The sequence below is a fragment of the Dasypus novemcinctus genome, chromosome 10 (genome assembly GCF_030445035.2).
Source record: "Dasypus novemcinctus isolate mDasNov1 chromosome 10, mDasNov1.1.hap2, whole genome shotgun sequence".
Lineage (NCBI taxonomy): Eukaryota > Metazoa > Chordata > Mammalia > Cingulata > Dasypodidae > Dasypus > Dasypus novemcinctus.
This window is the reverse complement of record NC_080682.1, coordinates 22,531,009-22,552,445: the sequence shown is the minus strand read 5'-3', so window position 1 is coordinate 22,552,445 and position 21,437 is coordinate 22,531,009. Positions and strand designations below refer to the sequence as shown.

Genomic DNA, 21,437 nt, shown 5'->3' with positions numbered 1-21,437 from the left:
ATGGTCCACACCATAGCCCACACTCTCCCACAGTCTACCCAGTGGGCCATGGGAGGACATACAATGTCCAGTAACTGTCCCCACAGCACCACCCAGGACAACTCCAAGTCCTGAAAACACCCCCACATCACATCTCTTCCTCCCACTCCTTACCCCCAGCAACCACCATGGCCACTTTGTCCTAGATGTGTGTTTTTAATTTCATTGATATGACACTGTAAACTCTAGCAAATAATTTGACTCATTCTTACAACTTCCATATATAAATTAAGAAAGACAAAAATTACTTAATGTCAGAAAGTGATTTGATAATTTAAGATGCTCACTAATGTGACTGAGAATAAAGATATATTACTTACCTGATATATTACAAAAAAAGTGTGCTTTATTTAACAAACACTTTCTTTTGGATAAAATCCCTTAAGGCTCTTTTAACACCTTTGTTTCTCAGGCTATAGATCAAAGGATTTAACATAGGACTTAGAAAGGTATAAAAACAGAAACAATTTTCCTCTGTTCTATAGATGTCTCAGAAGGGGGCCTCAAATGCATACCGAAAAGAGTTCCAAAAAAAGATGGTGACAACCATCAGGTGGTACCCACAGGTGGAAAAAGCTTTATACCTCCCCTCTGCTGAGTGGGTTCCCAGGATAGCTGTAAAGATGAAAATATAAGAGATAAGGATGATGTTGAGAGAACAGGTGAGGTTGAAGCCAGCCACCACAAACATGGAAGTTTCTTTGACATACGAATCTGAGCAGACCAGGACTAAGAGAAGTGGGTCTGCACAGTAAAAGTTGTTGATCTCATTGGGTCCACAGTAGGACATATGAAGCATCAGGATAGTCTCAGTCAGAGCATTTGCAAAGCCATAAATAAAGGGAGCAGCAACCAGGGAGAGGCAGGTACGTTTGGACATTTTGCTCCCATATAACAAAGGCTTATAGTTGGTCATGTAGCGGTCGTGAGCCATTACAGTAAGCGTAATCTGTTATCTGTTATCACCAGGGCAATGAAAAAATTGATTGTACTAAACAACCAGGGAAGGAAATGATTTTTCTCTTGGATAAAAAGTTAACTAGCATCCAAGGAGTGACTGTAGTGGAGTAACAGACATCTATAAAGGAGAGGTGACTGAGGAAGAAATATATTGGAATGTGAAGATTTGAGTCAAATATGATTAACAAAATCATGATCATATTGCCAATTATAATGATAAGAAAGATAGCTAGGAATACCACAAAAAGGACAGGTTGCAACTCAGCTTGATCTCTCAGTCCCAGGAGAATAAACTCAGTCACAGGTGTACAGTTTTTCTTCAACATTACATTTTCTTGGCTTCTAAAAAGATCTAAAGAGAAGGATATGAAATTTATTTGCATATTGTTATTTATCCATTAACCTAATCATCATTTCTTCCAAAATTTCTTCCTCTAATGTCAAACATGTCACAGAAATGTGACATAAAGAAATTCTGAGTAAGCGTGTGATATTTTAAACATCTAAATTAATCAAGAACTCCTTATGTAAAAGGCAGTCTTACCGTTTAACTGAAAACTTTATGGTAATAACATTAATTTAAAGAAGTAGAACACAACATTCTACATGGTTTGATCAAGGACACTTCAGAAAGAAGTGTTTGTAGGTAGACAAAAGTGACTTTGAGTTGTCCCTGACTATGTGCTCCTAACATTCACCTTCACCCTTGAGCTCTCTCATGTAAGTGCTCAAGGCCACTGCTCAGTCCCCCAAGGCATCTAGAAGATAGGTTTCAACTTTAACAAGAGTGGGGTCTCCTTTACATGTGGTCATGGACAAAGGGGGAGAAAAGAAATAAATTTAGAGAAATCAATTTCCTAAGATACATTTTAATTAACTTTAGCCAGATTAGGTAGATAGCTAAATAGGTAGTAGCTAGACAGAAAGATAGATCAGGAATCCAAAAGAGGCCAATTCATCCTGAAATGAGTCCAGCACATTATGCATTATTCTTATAATAAAGAATAGCATTTTTAATTCAAAAGAATTCAGGAAGATTATTGAATAACAGACCACTTTTTGTTCATGAGTCAACAGGTAATAAATGCTTAGTTATTGAGAGTTAGCAGAGTGTGACAATTACTGGGAAATATTCTGGAGCCAGAAATCCTGGGTAGAAATCTCAGCTCCTTTACTTTCTAATGTGGCTTTGGAAAAATCATTAATCTCTTTGCCTCATTTCCTCATTCATATAATGTAGTAAATAATAGCAACTCCCTCCATGCAAGGGAGATAATTCAGGTAAAACTTTGTAAATAGCATGCCATGTGGTAAGCACTTAATAAGTGGTAGATACTATTTTTATTTGGTGACAAAGTGAAATCTAGTCCAGGACAAGATTCATCATCAAAGTGCAGAATCTTTAGTGTCAAGGGTTTTGTCTCATCTGTAGTTGTGACCTTGGCAGAACCTAGGAACAGTGCTTCTCAATTGTAGATAGTAAATAATTGTGGATAGAATGGATTTTCTCTTATATCTAGTTCCTTTTCCATTAAGTAAATATCACTCCACTATACATTTATAAATAACTGAACTCTTAAAATAGAGCATAATAAGCTACTCATTTTAATAGAGGTATTTATTAATTCTTCAGAATATGAACTTCAGTCTTAAGTTTCACGTTTACTTGTTCAAAATTTATTTCTAGATTTCAAATCTAAAAAATGTCTAAATCCTACCTAAGAAAGGAGTGTGGTTTCCCAGAGACATCATAGACATGAAGAACCCGAAGTGTTTATAGCCAAATTATCACATAGGGAGCAAATCCCTACGGTTCAATTATTTCTGGCAGGAAACTTGTTCTCACTATGTACACCTACTACCTTTTAATCTTCTGATAATCCCAAACTCATTGAGGACATGATTTTTACCCACTCTCAAATATCATTAGAAAATTAAATCTCCTAAGAATGGTGAGGTAATGGGATTCATTGTTTATTTTAATTTACACTTAGAAGTCTCGATATTTTTTGACATAAGAATAGGTATGCTATAAGGATAAAATTTTGGATTCTAAAAAACAATTGAAAGACCAATTAATTTTTCTTACTTATTTTCTTCATTTTTAAAGAAGTTTCAGATTACTTAAAAGTTACATCAAAAATAAAAGTCATTTCAATACACCCCCCCCTTCCCCTTCCCACATTTTCACCCATTAACAACATTTTTCATTAGTGTGGTATTTTTGTTATAAGTGATATAACAAATATTAAAACATTGCTACTAAGCATAGTCTTTAATTTACATTATTGTTTATACTTTGCACCATACAATTTTACAGATTTTGAAAAAATGTATAATGGCTTGTATCTGTCATTGCAATATCATGCAGAACAATTCTAATGTCCCCAAAATGCCCCATGTTACATTTATTTTCCCCTCTCCCTCCCCTCAGAACCTCTGATGACCACTGTCTTTATATCAATGTTACAAGTTCTTTCACAACTAGACTAATAATGTCTACTTTAGTCCAAAGTTGCATTCCCTTATTTTGTGGGTTCATTCCTCGATCTTGAGAATTTTGAGATGGTGATGCCCACACTGCTTAAGACTGAGAGTAGGCTTAGATCCCACGGGGCAGATGGGTGGAACTGTCTTGCTTACAGTTTAAATACTCCCTGATTTTTGGTTTGGGTTTTTATCCATCATCATCTTTTTGTAAGTTGTCCCGTGTGAGTTTGATTAACTGGAGAGTAAGTGTTGGTTGCAACTCTTCTGACATTCAGGGCTCATTGGGCTCATGAACAAATGAAGATTTAAGTCCCTGGAACATACATTTAGTGGGCATAGTGTTAATTGCAGGTTCAAATAAAAGAGACAGAAGAACCATGTGTAGGAAAAGTGTACATGAGTCTAATACTGATGCATTGAGGAGACAGGTTGGCATTTATTCCAAGGAAAAGCTCCCCAATGGGGTGCCTATTTCTGGGGGTTGTCTGGTCTGTCTATTGTGTTTATGTGTCTCTAGAGGCTTCAGGATAACCCTTACTTGAGACACTAATTACTGGGTCAGTCAGAGTGATCCTCTTGAGACATATATAAACGTAACCTCTGAAATGACTCCCAAACCACTTTGAAATCTCTTAGCATGAAAAAGTCCTTTGTACTTAACATTTCCGTCTTTGGTCAAAATCTTTTTACAAATGAATCAATAGTTGGTGCTTAGTGTGATCCCTCTGTGCCATGGAGGACAATCCCCAGGATTCATGTTCCACACTGAGGGGATAGTGGTGAGCTAAATGCTTAATTTGGCTTGGAGAGGGACCACCTTTGAGTAACAAGGAGATTTTCAGGAGGTAACTCTTATGCAATATATATTATAAGGTTAAGTTTCAGTTTTACAAGAATAAAGTTCATAAGTACAAGCATTCTTCTCAAGGGCCTCTCATATTGGTCTGTCCTATTTTGTTATTTTGCTATGAGCTATGCACTCTAGAGATTCTTGCCCCTCTATTAGAGAGAGTAACAAGACCCTCCAGCATTAGAATTTAAAATTTCTTTTGGTGATTGTGTACTCTTCTATCCACTGAGATAACACCCCATGACCACATGAACAGATTCATATTCCATAGAGACATGCCCCAGGTGCATCCTTCTCCACATAATCCCCTACCACTGACACCTTGCACCAGTGGTCCTCCCCTTCCATAGCTCTAATTTTTCTATAATCCAAAATCTCCCCCAAAACAAATCAATTTTTTTTGCATTGTACCTTCCATCACCATAAGATCTGTTATATTTTATGTATACTGGCAAATTCTTCAGTATGTTTCTCCAGTGTATTTTTTCCCCACTTTATCCCTGAGGAAGCTCTTGGTTGCAGAAATATAACATTAAAAATAAAGGGGATTCCCATTATCCCCATCCCTTTGCCTTCTCACATTTATTTTCCCCTATTAATAGCATCATACACAAGTATGGTACTTTTGTTACAATTGATGAACTAAAATTGAAGCATTGCTCCAAACTATGGGCAATAGTTTACATTATGATTTATAGTTTGCACAGTGTACTTTTTTAGGTTTTGACATAATGTATAGTGGTCTGTAGCCATCACTGAAAAATCATGCAAAACAATTCCAATTTTCTAAAAATGCTCTGTGTTCCACCTCTTCTTCCTTCCCCCTCTCCTTGAAAGCTATGGTAACCATTAAATTTCAATTTTGCAAGAATAAGGTTCATAGTTGCATCCACTAATATTGAGGGCTTGACAAAAATCACTGTAAGATCATTTAATTTTTGGTGTACTTGGACTAAGTATTTACTGATTCTGAGCCCTGAACCTTAGACTTTATAGAGAAAAAATTGTACATAGGTTTGTTTATGGATATTATAGGTGTTTTGGCGATTCTCCTCTTGTGCCTCCTAATTCCAGCCCAAAGCTATTCTTCTCTGTCTTGCTCTGTGTACCTGGAGATATAGTAGTTTCCAGGTGAGTATGATATTGGGAGATGCTAAAAGGATTTTAGACATGAGAAGCAGAGAGGAGTTGCTCAATTTCTTTCTCATTCTGTTCCTGCTTCGTTATGAAGATGCTAGAATAAGTGCATCCCTCTAAGGAGAACTGTGCCCAAATTGTATGTTGGGATTGAAAGTGGCAAGGAACATTGTTCCCCTTCCAGCTCTCCCTAGGCTCTGGTGAACTATCCACTGTCTTTGTCCCTTCAGGACTTGGGGTGGAAATTGCAAAAAACAATATTTGCAATTGACCTCCAGGTGCTTCTCCTTCATTGGTTTATTTCCTTAACCTTGCCTCATTCTCTATGTTTTCATTAAGTTATTTTCAGCTAAAGCATCTGAGTGGAATTTTATTTCATACTGGGTTCCTGAACAGGCCAAAGCAGCACATGGTAGCTACTCAATTAATGTGCCAGCTGTTTTAGCAGGAATGATAATTATTGTCATGATTTTTTAAATTAAAGTTTTGGGATATTTCTCGGTTTACCATTGATAGAGTTTGAAGGAGCCACTGAATGAGCCTCCTCTGGGATCCTGAATTAATTGCAGACTGAAAGTAGGAATCAAATAGTAAAATTGCTAACAAGATTGCAGATAAATTTGTATTTGAGAATTTACCTTAGACTTCTGATGTTGTTTTCCTTTTTTTCTGACTTGAAATTACTCAGAGTAGCTAGATAAACTTTTGCTCAGTCCTTCCCTACATGACCAGCTGCGGTCACATACAGAAGAAGGGGACACATGGGATTCAAATTTCTAATTGCAATGATCCTTTTCATGATCTCTCCAACCTCCATTCACCCAAAAGATGCAGGATCTTGCCAGGGTATAGGGAGAGGAACTTGAAATGTCTTCCAAAATATTTCCCTCTAATGTCATTTAAACCTCTCCCATAATTCTTATTAACATGCCTGGAATCCCCTGTTGATACATCCACTTGAACTAATTTAATTTAAACCAATCTTGAAAATAGATCCCAGAATCTAAAAATGGATTCCCTGTATTTTGCATCTAATAGATAAGAAGAAATGATTATTATGAGAAAAGCACTCACTATTTATGTGAAAAGCCATTAGGTTTACAATCTCTATCCAGTGTCATTTAATTATTCATTCATTATCTCATCATTAAACCTTAATTCAGCACCTAAAATTTTCAGATATCTACAGAAGATACCAAGATTAAACTGACATTAATTCTGTCTTCAGAGAATTTATGGTATAATAAAAGAAACAGAAAAGAAAGAAAAGGAGGCAAAGGCCATAAGAAGGCAAAGAAAAGCACCAAGTGGAAGGAAAACTATTCCATCTGAGTAGGTGATAACCATTGTTATGGAAAATGCTTTGTGATTATGGAGACACGAATACTTTCTTTTTTATATTTTTTTATTATTTATTTTTGTCTTTATTTATTTATTTTTAAATACATTTAAAAAAATATGAGGTCCCCATTTACCCCCACCCCCTCCCCCCACTCCTCCCCCCCATAGCAACGGTCTCCTCCATCATCATTAGACATTCATTGCATTTGGAGAATACATCTCTGAGCACCGCTGCACCTCATGGTCAATGGTCCATACCATAGCCCACACTCTCCCACAGTCTACCTAGTGGGCCATGGGAGGACATACAATGTCCAGCAACTGTCCCTGCAGCACCACCCAGGACAACTCCAAGTCCCGAAAATGCCTCCACATCTCATCTCTTCCTCCCATTCCCATTCCCCACACCCAGAAGCCACCATGGCCACTTTCTCCACACCAATGCCACATTTTCTTAAATTACTAATCACATTAGTTCATGAATAGAATATCAGTAAGTCCACTCTAATCCATATTGTATTCCTCCATCCTGTGGACCTTGGAATGGTTGTGTCCACTCCACATCTATATCAAGAGGGGTCTTATATTCCACATGGATGCTGGATGCAATCCTCCTGCTTTCAGTTGTAGGCACTCTTGGCTCCATGGTGTGGTGGTTGACCTTCTTCAACTCCATGTTAGCTGAGTAGGGTAGGTCCAATAACCCAGAGTGTATACGAGCTGAAGTCTGCTGAGGCTCAGGGCCTGGCTATCATATGGTCAGTCCAGAGATTCAGATTCCCTGGGTATATATTAAACCCCAGCACCAACTACAGTTCTGGTAAAAGTAACAGGAGAGGCTTGTGAAAAAAGATAATTTGATCCCAGTTTAAAACATTTTTGGTGTGTTTTTGCATTTATCAAGTGATACTATGTGCATTTAATGATTATCTCATAAATTAGGATTCTACCCATTCAAATGTGACTTTTGTAAATACCTCCAAAGGGAGGAATAATGATGTCTCATGGGTGATTTCATGATGAATGCTTCAGGGATGAGGGTCTCATGGTTAGCCTTTCAGGTATAAATCTTCCCACGTTTGAGACCTTTGCAGAAGTTAAGAAAACACTAAACCTTCACAGGTATGTCTGAAGATTTTGAAAATCAGGAACTCATAAGACAAGGCTATCATATTGTTTGATTTTTTATTTCCTGTCATCAAACATGGAACTGAATTAGTAGTGATTGTAAGAATTGTGACATTAAGTGAAAACAACAGGCAGACAGATACCAGGCTTACTCTGACAAAGCAAGCAGGTGATTTGTGAGGTCAATATTAGGTCAGGTCAGTCCTTCAACCATCCCTTATCTTATCTACAAATCCATTGCTAGAACTAATCCATGGTTTAGGGTACACTCACATATTAAGCTTCACAGGGAGCTCAGAAAGTTCATAATGATACTTCCCTTATTATTTAAATGAACCTTTTCCACCACCATCAGAACAGATTCATGTCATTTTGGTCAAGAAGAATAAATTTTTCTCCACTATATTCAGGTCCTATTCAAACTTGCTCACCAAATGTGACTAAATGTTTGACGTTTTGGTCTAAAGTTCACACAAAAAAGATTCTCTAGATCTGAGGGTTTTGTTTCTCTTTTATTTTCTGCCTTGTATAGAGAACTTTAAATCTTCCCCTATTCTGTGCATACTGGCGTTCTTTACAATAATTCTATTATTTAAACTGGAGTTTCTTTTATACATTTAATTATTAATTATCTTCTAAAGTCCATATTTTATCCATTTTTTAACTGGCCTTTCTCTTGCAAGAGAAAGCAATGCTAAATGGAGCAGAAATTCTCAAAAATTGGGAATGTGACTTATCTGTGGAAGCATACATCATTGTGTGTCATAGCATGAACCTTCATCTGAAAAATTCTCAAAACAGATAAATTTTGCCTGCTTTTATAAAGCCTGAGCACTTAAGTGTGGATGAGGACACTGAGCCTCACTGCCTGTGGTAGATTGGGTTGTGTATCCTAGACAAGTGATGTTCTTAATTTTGGTCCAAGTTCCTGTGGGTATGAGCCTAGTAAACAGAATCTCTTGATGATGCTATTTTTAGTTAAGATGTGGCATAACTGAATGAAGGTAGATCTTAATCCAGATAACTGAAACCTAATAAAGAGAAAGCCACAGGGAGAAAGAAGCCAGAGGCCAAAAGTCAATGAAACCCAAGAGAAGAAATGAGGGATTTTGCCATGGGACAGGAGGCAGGAATACAAGCCGAAGAAACTCAGGGATGGCCAGCAGCCAGCACCAGACTTTAACAGACTTTAGTGGTATCTTAATTTTGGATTTCTCCTAGCCTCAAAACCATGAGCCAATAAATCCTTGTGGTTTAAGCCAACCCTTTGTGTGGAATTTATCATAGCAATTGGATACAGTAAGAAAATACCGGACTTCTCCACTCCTGCCCACTACCTGAAAAATAACAATACAAAAGTTCCAATTTAATAAATTGTGTTTCTTCATGGGTCTTCTGAAAACAAACCCTGGTGCTGTGTGTAATAATAAGATGCTATGACCATGAGTAAGAAAGTTTTCTTTTTTTCTCTCCTGTTTCTTGAGTGCAAGGAAACTTGAGATAGGTTCATGAAGGAGGTCAGGAAAATTTCTTTATAAATTTTTGAAAGCAACAGAAAACTTTAAGGGCTAAAGTCAGAGGCTGGGACTTTTCCTCATATAACTGATGGAGAAAACTTTTCTGTATGCAAAGTTCTGTAATTAGGGGCAGGAAGGACTTTGGTAAAACATCTTGAAACTGTTCGTTAGGGGAAAACCATACGCTATCAGAGGGAAAACTATGTGAAAGCAACACTTTTATTTGGTTTAAACTAGGTCATTTCAATTGCCTGGCTGTGACTTACAATTATGTGAAAACTTGTTAAAATACCAGTGTGTGTCTGACCCAGCTATGCCAGGCTGAAATCCAGTCATCAGCGTTATTAAAAGTTCCCTACCAGATTCCAGTAAGAAGCCAGGGTTGATAACCACTGATCTAATGTTAACTTTTAGCTTTTTGATCATGTGATTTTGATAAAGCTGTATAGGCACTCTTTAGAAGATCAACCTTCTCTGTCTTCCTGGTTTAAAAAAAAAAATTTGTGAAGATTAATGGTAATTTATTACTTCAGTCCTAAGTGAACTTTGACCTAATTTCTAGCAATCTAATCTGCATTTTCTAACCATAAGTTACTGAAGTTTTGCATCAGGCACCATAATAACCAGCTTGTGGTACTAGAGCAAAGCCCTAATCGGTCTTTATCTCTCCACATGTGCTCCCTCCTGTACATTTCCCATATGGTTGCTATGAGTTTTCATAGAACCTCAACGTCCATGAAGCCCCTGGTTAAATCAGAAAGCTGCAAAGTCCTCATACAATGAAAAGGCAATAGTTGTGCATTGGCAAAGTTACCTCACGATTCTTCCATCCATTCAAGTGATTCTAGCTTAGTATCTACTATGACTCAGGCACTCATTTGAGTGGCACAAATAAATTACTTGCCATTATGTGGCTAATATTTTAATCAGAGAGGGCAAACAACAATCATATGAATAGATAATAATGGCAGGAAGTGATAAGTGACATGACAAAAATAAAACATGTTTCAGAAGTAAAGAATAATTTGGAGTGGAGGTAGTTTAGACAGGTGGACAGCAAATTGACTGGAAACTTTGGGATGAGGAAGTGTTATCAGAAGAGAGATACAAATGAAATGAAAAATGGAGTAATCCAATGTTCTGGGGTAAGAGAATTCTAGGTAGAGGAAACAGCAAGTACAAAAGCTTTAAGGTGGGAATGTGCTGAGCCTGTTCAAGGAACAGCTAGAAGATCAATGTGACAGGAGCAGAAGGAATAAAGAAGAAAGTGGTAAGAAAGGGGTTTGAAGAGGTAGCTGGGAAAATATCATATAGGCAATTACAGATGACAGTAAGGAGTTTAGATTTTAGCCCAAATCCAATTGATGGAAAGACTTGGACCATTTTAATTAATCACTAACCTGTTTTATGTTTATAAGAGATCAATACCTGATGTTGGCCAAAAGAGGATTTCAAGTGTGGAAGAAGGGAGAACATTGCAGTAACTTCAGCAAGAGATGATTTTCTCTTAGAATTCATTGTTAGCAGAGGAAGTGTTGACAAGTGGTTTTCCCATTCATCATATCATGTTTTGAAGGTAAAGGTTACCGGACTTTCTGATGGTCTGGCTGCAAGGTGTAAGGGAAAGGTATTGAAATAAATGAGTATATTGGGAGATAAGAGAGTTGTGACATAAGAGAAATTAGGTAAGGAAATGGTACAACTTATCAGTGTTAATCCGTATGAAGGAACTGGGAAGGACAAAATACCATGGTACTGGAAAGATTCATTGTTCCTAGGGAGTAAGTGAGAAATGGGAAAGTAACTGAATGAGTTTGAATGTATATAGAACAAAGAACTGAGACTATGCCTATCCTGCCTAATGAGCTTCAAGAAGATTATGCTTCCCAATTTATATGAGGTATGCCTGTGGTGGCGATGATGTCTAGTTGTCCTAGAATCACCCAATGAACTTATTCCTTCAAGCATTTGTGTCATGATCCGACTATGGGTGGGGATATGTTTGAACCTCAGGAGCACAGATTCCATGACCTTTTTAAGGACACTAATGGGTAAGTCAAATTCCATATGTGTTAGCAGAGTTAAGCTGGGAGTTGCAACACATTCAATGCAGAATGCATGGACCTCAGAATCTCATTTTCAGATGCATTGTCCACCTGGATCACCACATCAAACCATGATAACATTAGTTGTAACTCTTCTATCTCTAAGGGAAATCTTTTTAAACCTCTCATTTCAAAACCAGTGTGTTTTAATGCTCATTGATTTTGCCTATTCTTGGACAGCATATAATTTATATCTCTTTTTTTAATCTGGAAAATACCTTTTCTCTTATTAGAGAATATGAAGATGAAGATAGTTCCCAAATGCAATGGCACTGAGACAACTGAGTTTATTCTGCTGGAATTAACGAGCAAATGAGAGCTGCATTCCATTCTTTTTTTGTTTTTTCTCCTGATTTACCTCATCACTCTGACTGGAAACTTTGGAATGATTTTGCTGATCAGAATTACTCCCCGATTGCAAACCCCCATGTACTTTTTCCTCACTCATTTAGCTTGTGTGGATATTTTTTATTCCACTAATGTCTCTCCTCAGATGCTGGTTAACTTCTTATCTGAGAAGAAAACAGTTTCTTATGCTGGATGTCTGGCACAGTGTTTTGTTTTTGTGACCCTGCTCCTTACAGAGTATTACATGCTTGGTGCCCATGGCCTATGACGGGTACTTGGCCATCTGCAAACCCCTACAGTATAACAGCCGAATGTCCAGGCCAGTTTGCATCATCCTGGTCACTTTCCCCTACGTGTGGGGTTCGATGGTGGGTACAATGCAGGTAATATTGACCTCCCACCTGTCCTTTTTGGGATCCAACACTATTAACCATTTCTACTGTGCTGACCCACCCCTCTTAATGTTGACATGCTCTGACACTTACATAAAGCGAACCGCCTTATTTGTGTCAGCAGGGATCAACCTCACAGCTTCCCTACTCATCATTCTCATCTCCTACATTTTCATTTTCACTACCATTATGAGGATCCGGTCCAATGAGGGACAACGCAAAGCCATCTCCACCTGTGGCTCCCATCTGACAGCTGTCACTATGTTCTATGGGTCCTTATTCTGCATGTATCTGAGACCAGCGAATGAGCAGTCTGTGGAACAAGGGAAAATTGTATCAGTATTTTGTATTTTTGTGAGTCCCATGCTAAATCCATTCATTTACTCTCTGAGAAATAAGGAGGTGAAACAGGCTTTGAACAGAGTGTTCTTGAGAAGTCTTCGTAAAAAGGATGGAAGTTCAATTTCTGGAATTTTCCAATTAAAAAGAAGATAAATATCAAAATCAATACAAAATATCTGTCCTGTCCCACACTTTGGTATGTGTGAAGGCAGATCTTGAAATCGCAATATAAGCATAGTTTGGGACTGAGTGAGAATCAAATGGTAATAATGAATGTGAAGTGATGATAGGAAACACAAGAGCAGAAGTCTTCTTCTTATGATAAATCAGGGTTATGTTTTTAGTCTTACTCAATATTTCATTTCCAACTTTTGACTTAGCAAATTGGTCCTTATTTTCATTCCCTAGACCATCATACTGAACATCACTGAGCTACTGTTACCAGCAAAATTAATTGGCCTATAAATTTCTTCTGAACACAAAAATGATTGACATTCATGTGATATCGTACATCTTTTCCTCTAATTAAAGTGGATTGACTTTTCATAAAAAAACTCCTATTTTTATTTGCAGATTTTTTTCTCACTACACTTTCATTGCATTTTTTATGTGAATTTTATGTAAATTTAAAACCTGTGTTATGACATTATGGTTTTTTTCATCAAAATCTTTGTCAAAGATATTCCCTTCTTAATGGGAAATGACAATTCTAATTTATAATTTTTCTTATGGCTGAAAGGGTTTATATAATTGTGCAATTAAATTACATTAACAATTACTTACTATTTAATTTTAGTAATAAAATTTATTACCTTCCATTTCTCCTCTAACATGCATGAAAATTTTATTTTAGTGTTTTACAGATAACTGTAACATAAGCACAATCCAGATTGCCTTATACTCTTTGAAATTAACTTTTCTCTTAATGGCATAATATAATTTAGAATTAACAATTTGCCACATTCTATTACATCATTGAGAGGAATTTTTCATTCTTTTTCCTTCTCTGTATGGAAATTTTCATAAATAAAAGCTATTGCTTCTTGTCAGTTATTATATTAAAATAGCTTTCCATGATTTCTTTTCTTACATCTTTTTGCAATGCTTTTTGTGGGGGGAATGTGTGAAATCAAACCAACAAATGTGTACTGTTGTTTCACTACATCCTCAACAGTATTGGAAGTTTTTATTTTTATTTTGTAAATGTGATAATTTAGTAGATAGAAAATCAACAGAGAAAACATGTATGCACCCTATAACATTTATGGTTACAAACCCTCCATAGATTATTTTTCTACCTAATGCTATTGTATTATACTGTGATATAATGTTTATGCTTGAGGGGAGGAGTGACTTTAATTACCAGGAAATATCTTTGGAGAAGTAAGTGTATTTATGAATGAAAGTAGAATTTTTTTTAAGATGAAAAAAGTATAGACTGAGGTACTGATGATGACTCTCCTTTCACTTGTGACAAACAAATAACCATATCTTTACCCCTGAATAATTTCGAAATATTCAGGTACAGAGTTCAACGTGTGTAATAGAGCAGGTTTTTTCCTCCCTGTTGTTTCCTACTTTCATATTCAAGTGCTAATATTAATAAAGACACATTTTTATATTCTAAAATCTGGACTATCTTGGTAATGAACTTTTTTTTTGTTTTTGTTGCTGAAAAAACAATAATTGCTTAGTATGGAAAAATTTTGCATAGATATACAACTTATGTTTTCTTAATCTCACTATTCTACAATGCTGATTATTACATATATATTTATTTTGTAACCTATTCCAAAAAATATTATATAAAACGATTTTTTCTTTGACAGGAAATTTCAAAACAAAATATTTTAATGACTGTATAGCATTCAAATCTAAAATATTGTCACCCATCATTTATTGAATGTTAAAAAAAAGGGACTAATAATTCTTTATAGGTTCATTTGAGAGGATTCAAATAGATAGTTATACTGATGAATGAATAATCAAAATATGGTATATACATACAATGGAGTATGACTCAGCTGTAAGAAGAAATGAAGTATTGACACATGCAACACCAGGGATAGATCTTGAAGAACTTTTGTTGAGTGAAGTAAGCCTATTAGTGTGGAATAGGCTTCCACACACATAGGCTAAGATATGTTAGGTGAAAGGATGGAAGTAGACTGGAGTAAACTGATGCTCAGTCTGGGCAAAACCCATGATAAGGTGGAACGCAGTGGTTTAGCAGTAGAGGGGGCTGATGGTGGTGCAGGGATGTGAGTAGAGTCCATTTCCCCCCAGAGATCTAAACTCCTCTCAGTAGGAAGCAGAATGGTCATCACCATCGCAAAATCCTCAAGAGAGAAGAACAAACAAACATAAGGGGGAATGCAACTATGGACTAAAGTAGACTTAATATTATTCTAGTAATGGAAGAACTTGATATGACCTAAGCCTATTGAGCAGACCTGTAGAACTGATATAAAAACAGCGGTCACCAGAACTGAGGGGTGGGAGAGAGAAGAATAGGTGTAATATGAGCATTTTTGAGATATAGGAATCATTCTGCATGATATTGAAATAATGGACACAAACCATTATACAGTTTGCCAAAACCGATAAAATTATACAGTGCAAAGGGTAAAACATAATGTAAACTTTAAACCATGCTTAGGAGCAATACTTCAATGCATTTTCGTCAGTTTTGACAAATACACCACACTATTGAGAAATGTTGTTAATGGGGGAAAGTGTAGGGGAGGGGAGTGGGGTATATGGGAATCCCCTATAATTTTGATGTAACGTATGTAATCTAAAGCTCCTTTAAAAATAAATAAATAAATAGTTTCATAAAAGGAGGTGCTAAACCAACATTGAATTTATCAGTAGTGATTTTTATTCATTAGTTTATCCTTGATCCTATTTAAACAGAATTTGTGAGGTCGTTTTCACCCAAAGACTCACACAATGGGAATATTTAATCATAAATAAAATAAACACATTGAATTTAAACTAAAGACTCTAAGTACTTCAACCATTTGAGTTAAGGAGGTTGCCAAATCTAAGCTTAAATTTGTCTCCTGAAGGCTTTTGTATTTCTAACATTAGAAAATAAAAGGAAGAACACAGTTAGGCAGGGAAAACATAAAGTATATTTCACACTAATTTTAAAATACATTTTTCAAATGGATTATAAATTTGACGATTAGACCATTCTATTGCTAGTGGTGGAAACACAGCTGTTTATTAACAAAAAGGAAAGAGAATTTTCCATGGACTAAATGATGGTGCTGCCCTTAAGGAGACAGAGGCAGTAATTCATCACCATCAATACTCTCTGAAACTCATTTATAGACTTCTGTGTCATCTCCCTGTAGTCAGCTGTTCCTGTTGCCTAACAATCATAGACAACACCAAAGAAATGTACAAACAAACAGGACTGAAATTTAACATTGCATTCCACTCATTCAGAAAACGCATTCTCTCTTTTTTAGTTTCTGCTTCTGAAAGACTTTGATAGGTCCAGTCATGTACAATCAGCTAAGATTAATCTATGGGGACCAATTCTATAAAAATTAGTTTAAGAAATTTTCTGGAAAATAAATTTGAACATTTTACAGTAAATGCTAGTGAATTTTGCATGAGTAGTTCTTATCATTGTGCTACGTGTGCAATATAAAATGCAAAACATTTAAAGCAATTTAATGAAACTTAAATATATATGACCCAATATGTAATAATCTAGTTGACAACAATGCATGAATAAATCTGTATGAATTATGTATCTTTTCATATATCCTTTGTTACTATTATTTTCTTGTAATGAAAGTTTTGATAATTATTGGACCAGGTGCATTAAGTCAATGTTTCTTAAAATTTTGGAGTAACAGGACCCTTTTTGAACAAAAATAAACACTTGATCTTGTCCTCCAACACATCTACTACTTTGTGTGTTATTTCAAGGTATTATTGGATCTGCAAAGCCAATTAATAGAACCTATTAACTCTTAGTAAATTAGCCCTAAATCAGAGCTATGAAACCTTTCATTTATCCAAAGAACTGGAGTGCCATTATACTATATTAGTGATTGAAATGGATCATTACTTTTGGAAACTCATAAGTAGATGTTGTCAGTTTATTTTCAAAACTGAGGATGATCATATTGATAGAAGGTAAAACAATGGCTGTAACATGGATTTGGGGGAAAACTAGAGAAAACCTAAACCTATGATTGACTCAAATATTTAAAAATTTGGCAAAGCAGTTTTTAAAATAGTGTTCTGCACACATTTGAGTAGAAAATATTTTATTAAAATAAAGTGTACAAAACTAACATTTTATCTTGAATCACACTAAGGATCTGTAAAAATTTACCCCCAAGTGAATAAAACATTAAGTAATTACATGAATTCATGAATGTCAATCAACTTATTTTTGGAGAATCCCTGCCAAATAAACCATTTTTAAATTAAGTATTAAAGTTTTGATTAAAATGATCTGTCTTCATAATGTTAATTTCTGGAGAAATCAATGAGAGCAGTCATTCAGAGTTCATGATGATAAATCATAATTCTAGAGTAATAGGTTTGTCTTTTGAAGGGAGTAACTATGTTATCAAAGCCTTCAAATGAACAGATATCTATCTAATCTACAATTTTGTGGAAGAGATTTACCTTGACTACTTGCTGGAAGGCATGGATCACATCCTTGTTCCTTAGGCTATAGATCAAGGGGTTCAGCACTGGGCTCAAAAAAGCATAAAAGACTGCAATTGTTTTGGACTCCTCTACAGACTTCTCATTTGGAGACCTCAAGTACATGCAGAAGAGAGTTCCATAAAATATAGTTACCGTTGCCAGATGGGAACCACAAGTAGAGAAGGCTTTGTGCCTGCCTTCAGCAGAATGAATCCTCAAGATAGCTGCAGAAATGAAAAGGTAGGACAGGAGAATGATGAAGAGAGAGCTAGAGAGAGTAAAGCCAGCAACTACAAACATTGCCATCTCTTTGACAGAGGTGTCAGAGCAGGCCAACATTAGAAGAGGAGGATCAGCACAATAGAAATGATTGATTTCAAGGGAACCACAGAAGGATAAGTGAAAAGTCAACAGTGTCTGAGAGAGTCCATTCACAAAGCCATAAGTATAAGGGAACATGACTAAAGATATGCAAATGTTCTTGGACATTCTGGTGCTGTAATGGAGTGGGCTGCAAATGGCTACATAGCGATCCAATGCCATTGAAGCAAGGATGTAAAATTCAGTGATTACCAGGGCAATGAAGAGAAAACACTGTGTGAAGCATCCAGCATAGGAGATGGTCTTTTGGTCTGAGAGGAAATTGTACAGCATATTTGGAGTAATATTGGAGGAATAACAAAGGTCTACAAGGGAGAGGTGGCCCAAGAAGAAATACATGGGAGTATGGAGGCGGGAACTGGTCCTGATGAGCACAATCATGCACAGATTGCCTGCCAATGTGATTAGGTAGATGGCCAGAAACACTCCAAACAGGATCTTCTCCAGCACGGGATCATCTGTGAGTCCCAACAGAGTGAATTCAGTCAGTGTAGTGTGATTTGGGCAGGACATTTCCTCATCCTTCGAAAACTGAAAATAGCAGGACATGTAAGATTTCTATCCAATCCTAATTTTTCATTTATTTCACCCATTTTGTCATTGTCTCATTGATCTCTTCAACCATGGATAAATGTACATAGATAATTTACTCTTTTCAACAAGTACATTAGAATATCTATATAAAACATTTTCACTGTTTTACTCTATTTCTACCCCTGTCTTTCCCTCTCTGTTAAAAACTCTCTCTCTCTCTCTCTCTCTCACACACACACACACACACACTAACATACATATATGGAAATTATATTTTTTTTCAAATTTCATGGAAAAAAGTAAAAAAAAGTAAAAAGGGAAAGAAAATTAGATCTGAAAAGCAGCATGCCCTTTACATCATTTAATTAGACAAGTGAAGTTTTTATCTCTCAGGACATTCAGCTCTTATACTAATTTTTCAAATACTAATTAGAAGATAAATGTTCAGTACAACTATTTCATTTGAAACCCTTATTTCTATGGTTTAATTTCTTTCAAAAAACACTGAACTATCTAAATTTATCTCTTGATACATGCCTACATTGTCCTTTCTATTTTGTAAACTGAGACACCCACTTATTCATTTATAACCCAAAGTCAGATTTCTTCTAGGCTAAGATTTAGGGTAAGAACAGTGAACAAATCCCCAAACATTTTGGCACATATATTTCAGTAGAGAGACAAGATATCAAACAAATAAAAAAAATTTTAAAAATATATGTCAGGTGGAGTCAAGCACTATGAAGAGAAATGCTGGTGTGTAAGGGATGCTTGAAAGTAGCTGTTCCATGAAAGCCTTTCTGAGAAGGTGGCATTTGAACAGTAAATAACACATGCAAATATCTGGGAAGAGTGTACATTTTGTGGTCCCATAATTTGTTCCACCCAGTCATGAAAATACTTGTCTTGGGAAGCACAGATAATGTTCAAATATAAATTTGACTCCAGTTCTAGCCGTTTTTCTTCATTCATTTATTATGAATATAAGATTTTGTTGCAATACTCTTCAAGGACTGCTCCATAGGCCATAGCTAATTTAGGTGGCAGACATATAGCAGAACGACTTTGCACATAATAATTAATTTAGAGATACAATGAATCGCTAACATATGAATAGAAAAGTCAAGTGCAATTGATGAAATTATTGTTCTTTTCAACATTGTTGAAATACTAATCACAAAAGAAAAAAAACAAGCTGTATTTTTTAGTGTACAAATAAAGAAAATGACATACCTGCGAAAGCTGATTTACCATATTTTGTCAGATGCTAGAAAGATTGATAATGTATATCTTACGTATTTTCCCTGAAGTGTTTTATGAATAACTCTAAAGAGGCAATTAAAATATCCTTTGCACCTCAAGGGTATAATATTAATTTGATGTTTTGTTGCACTAGATTCTCCTTTGAGAAAGAAATCCCTGCCTAATATTTGTGTATCCTGCTTGATATGTGAGTGCATTGATTCTTAGTATTGACAAAGAAATTAGGGATGGCTTTCAAGAATATAGAAGGGAAAATATGTGATGGTGCGTTTTTATATTTATTTTAGTAAAGGTGAGAGAGTTCGCATCAGAAGGTTTCAGATTTTCTTTTTATTTCTGAGGTGAGGTCATATAAAGAGTGCTAGAAGTAGGCCTGCATGGTTGATGAGAGAGGAAGGATCTGATTTTGTTAGTGGAAGGAAGAATAAATACTGGTCCAATCTGAGCATCCTTTTAAGAATGGACATTATGGATCTGTACTGAAAAAGACTGACCCATTGAGTTTATTTTATCAAAATACTTTTACTCAAAGCCAGGTCTGAGAATGAGGACCATTCATAAAGTTAATGATTAGGTGGAGGCCTGAAAGTAATATAAAGAATAATTGTATTTTATCTGTCATTGCATTAGAGGATAATAGAACCAAGAAACATTTTCACTTGTCTGCATCTACTGGTTTACTCACTCTTCCAGACCAAAGTATAGTCCCAAATTTTGGCAAATCTTCAAATTATAGGTTAAGTTGTGAGAAAATAAGCAGAGAAAAACCTATATGTCAATATTAAAAAGTTCCTTATTACCAACCCATGAAATTGGAATATTTGAGCATTAATATAGTAGTTTTCTCATATTGAGTTGGAAAGATTGCTCTATTGTAATGTTTGTGTTTTTATTTCCTGATATCTTATGCAAATAAAGTAATAAAAAGGAAGAAAATACAATCTTACTGCTTGAAATATTGCTATGGAATAGAAATTCCTATTGTTTGACCTGTTAATGTGGAGATCCCTTGTTTGCATAATAAATAAATACTTAAAGATTTGATTTTTCTTAAAACAGGATAACTCTTCTTTGAAAAAAAACCTCTTCTTTATTATTTTCTGATTTAGTAATTTCTTTATATTCAGTAATACAGAAACACATCATAATGCTTTTACAATTTATGAACTTACTTTGCCAACAAGAAATGACTGGCTTTAAATTAAATGAATGGACAGACACAAAATAGAACATTAGGTAATTTACATTTGGATGGTCAGAAAATCCACACTTTTAAGTCCTGTAACATAATTGAAAATCATCATAAAAAAAACTGATGGAAAGACTTGGGCCATTTTCATCAACAACATGAAGTTTTATGTTTATAAAAGATCACTGACTGGTGTTGATTGAATAAATTCTTTAAAATATTGAAGAGGGGAGAACATTGAAGTAGCTTGGAGAAGAGATGATTTTATTTTCGACTTAACTGGTAGAAGAGGAAGTGTTGACAAGTGGTTTTCAGATTCACTATAAATATTTTAAATTTTGAACTCACCTCCTCATTGTTTGGATGTAAGGTATTTAGGAATGGTAGTGGGATAAATGAGGATTTTTGTGAGATAAGAGTAGAATTCTGACATAAACAATAGAAATTAGGTGAGGATAACAGTCCAGATTTTTAGTTGTTAATTGAGTGTGAAGGAACTGGGAAGGATAGGACACCAAGGGACTGGGAGTGTTCCACTGCTGTTAGAGAAGTGGGAAATGAAAGAGACCGAATGAGTAGGAATGTATAGCTCAGACTGAGACTTAGGACTCTTAGGAAGGATACACTTCCCAACTTATAGGAGGTTTGCCTTTGGTAGCAATGTTGCTTAGTTGAATCAGAATCACCCACTGAACCAGTTGCCTCAAGTATTGTGTCATGATCTGACTATGGGTGGGG

At 35.7% G+C, this 21,437-nt stretch overlaps 1 protein-coding gene and 2 pseudogenes across 1 annotated transcript; 1 reads left to right on the top strand and 2 right to left on the bottom strand.

Annotated features, from left to right (window-relative positions):
- Nucleotides 1-385: 385 nt before the first annotated feature.
- LOC101447795 (olfactory receptor 5M5-like) lies at nt 386-1,199 on the bottom strand (annotated as a pseudogene).
- Nucleotides 1,200-12,060: 10,861 nt separating this feature from the next.
- Nucleotides 12,061-12,802, top strand: LOC101410842 (olfactory receptor 5M5-like; annotated as a pseudogene).
- Nucleotides 12,803-17,278: 4,476 nt separating this feature from the next.
- LOC101411269 (olfactory receptor 5M10) lies at nt 17,279-18,226 on the bottom strand. Its single transcript, XM_004471055.1, has one exon. It carries the CDS (start codon nt 18,224-18,226, stop codon nt 17,279-17,281), a length of 948 nt encoding a protein of 315 aa, XP_004471112.1.
- Nucleotides 18,227-21,437: the final 3,211 nt, after the last annotated feature.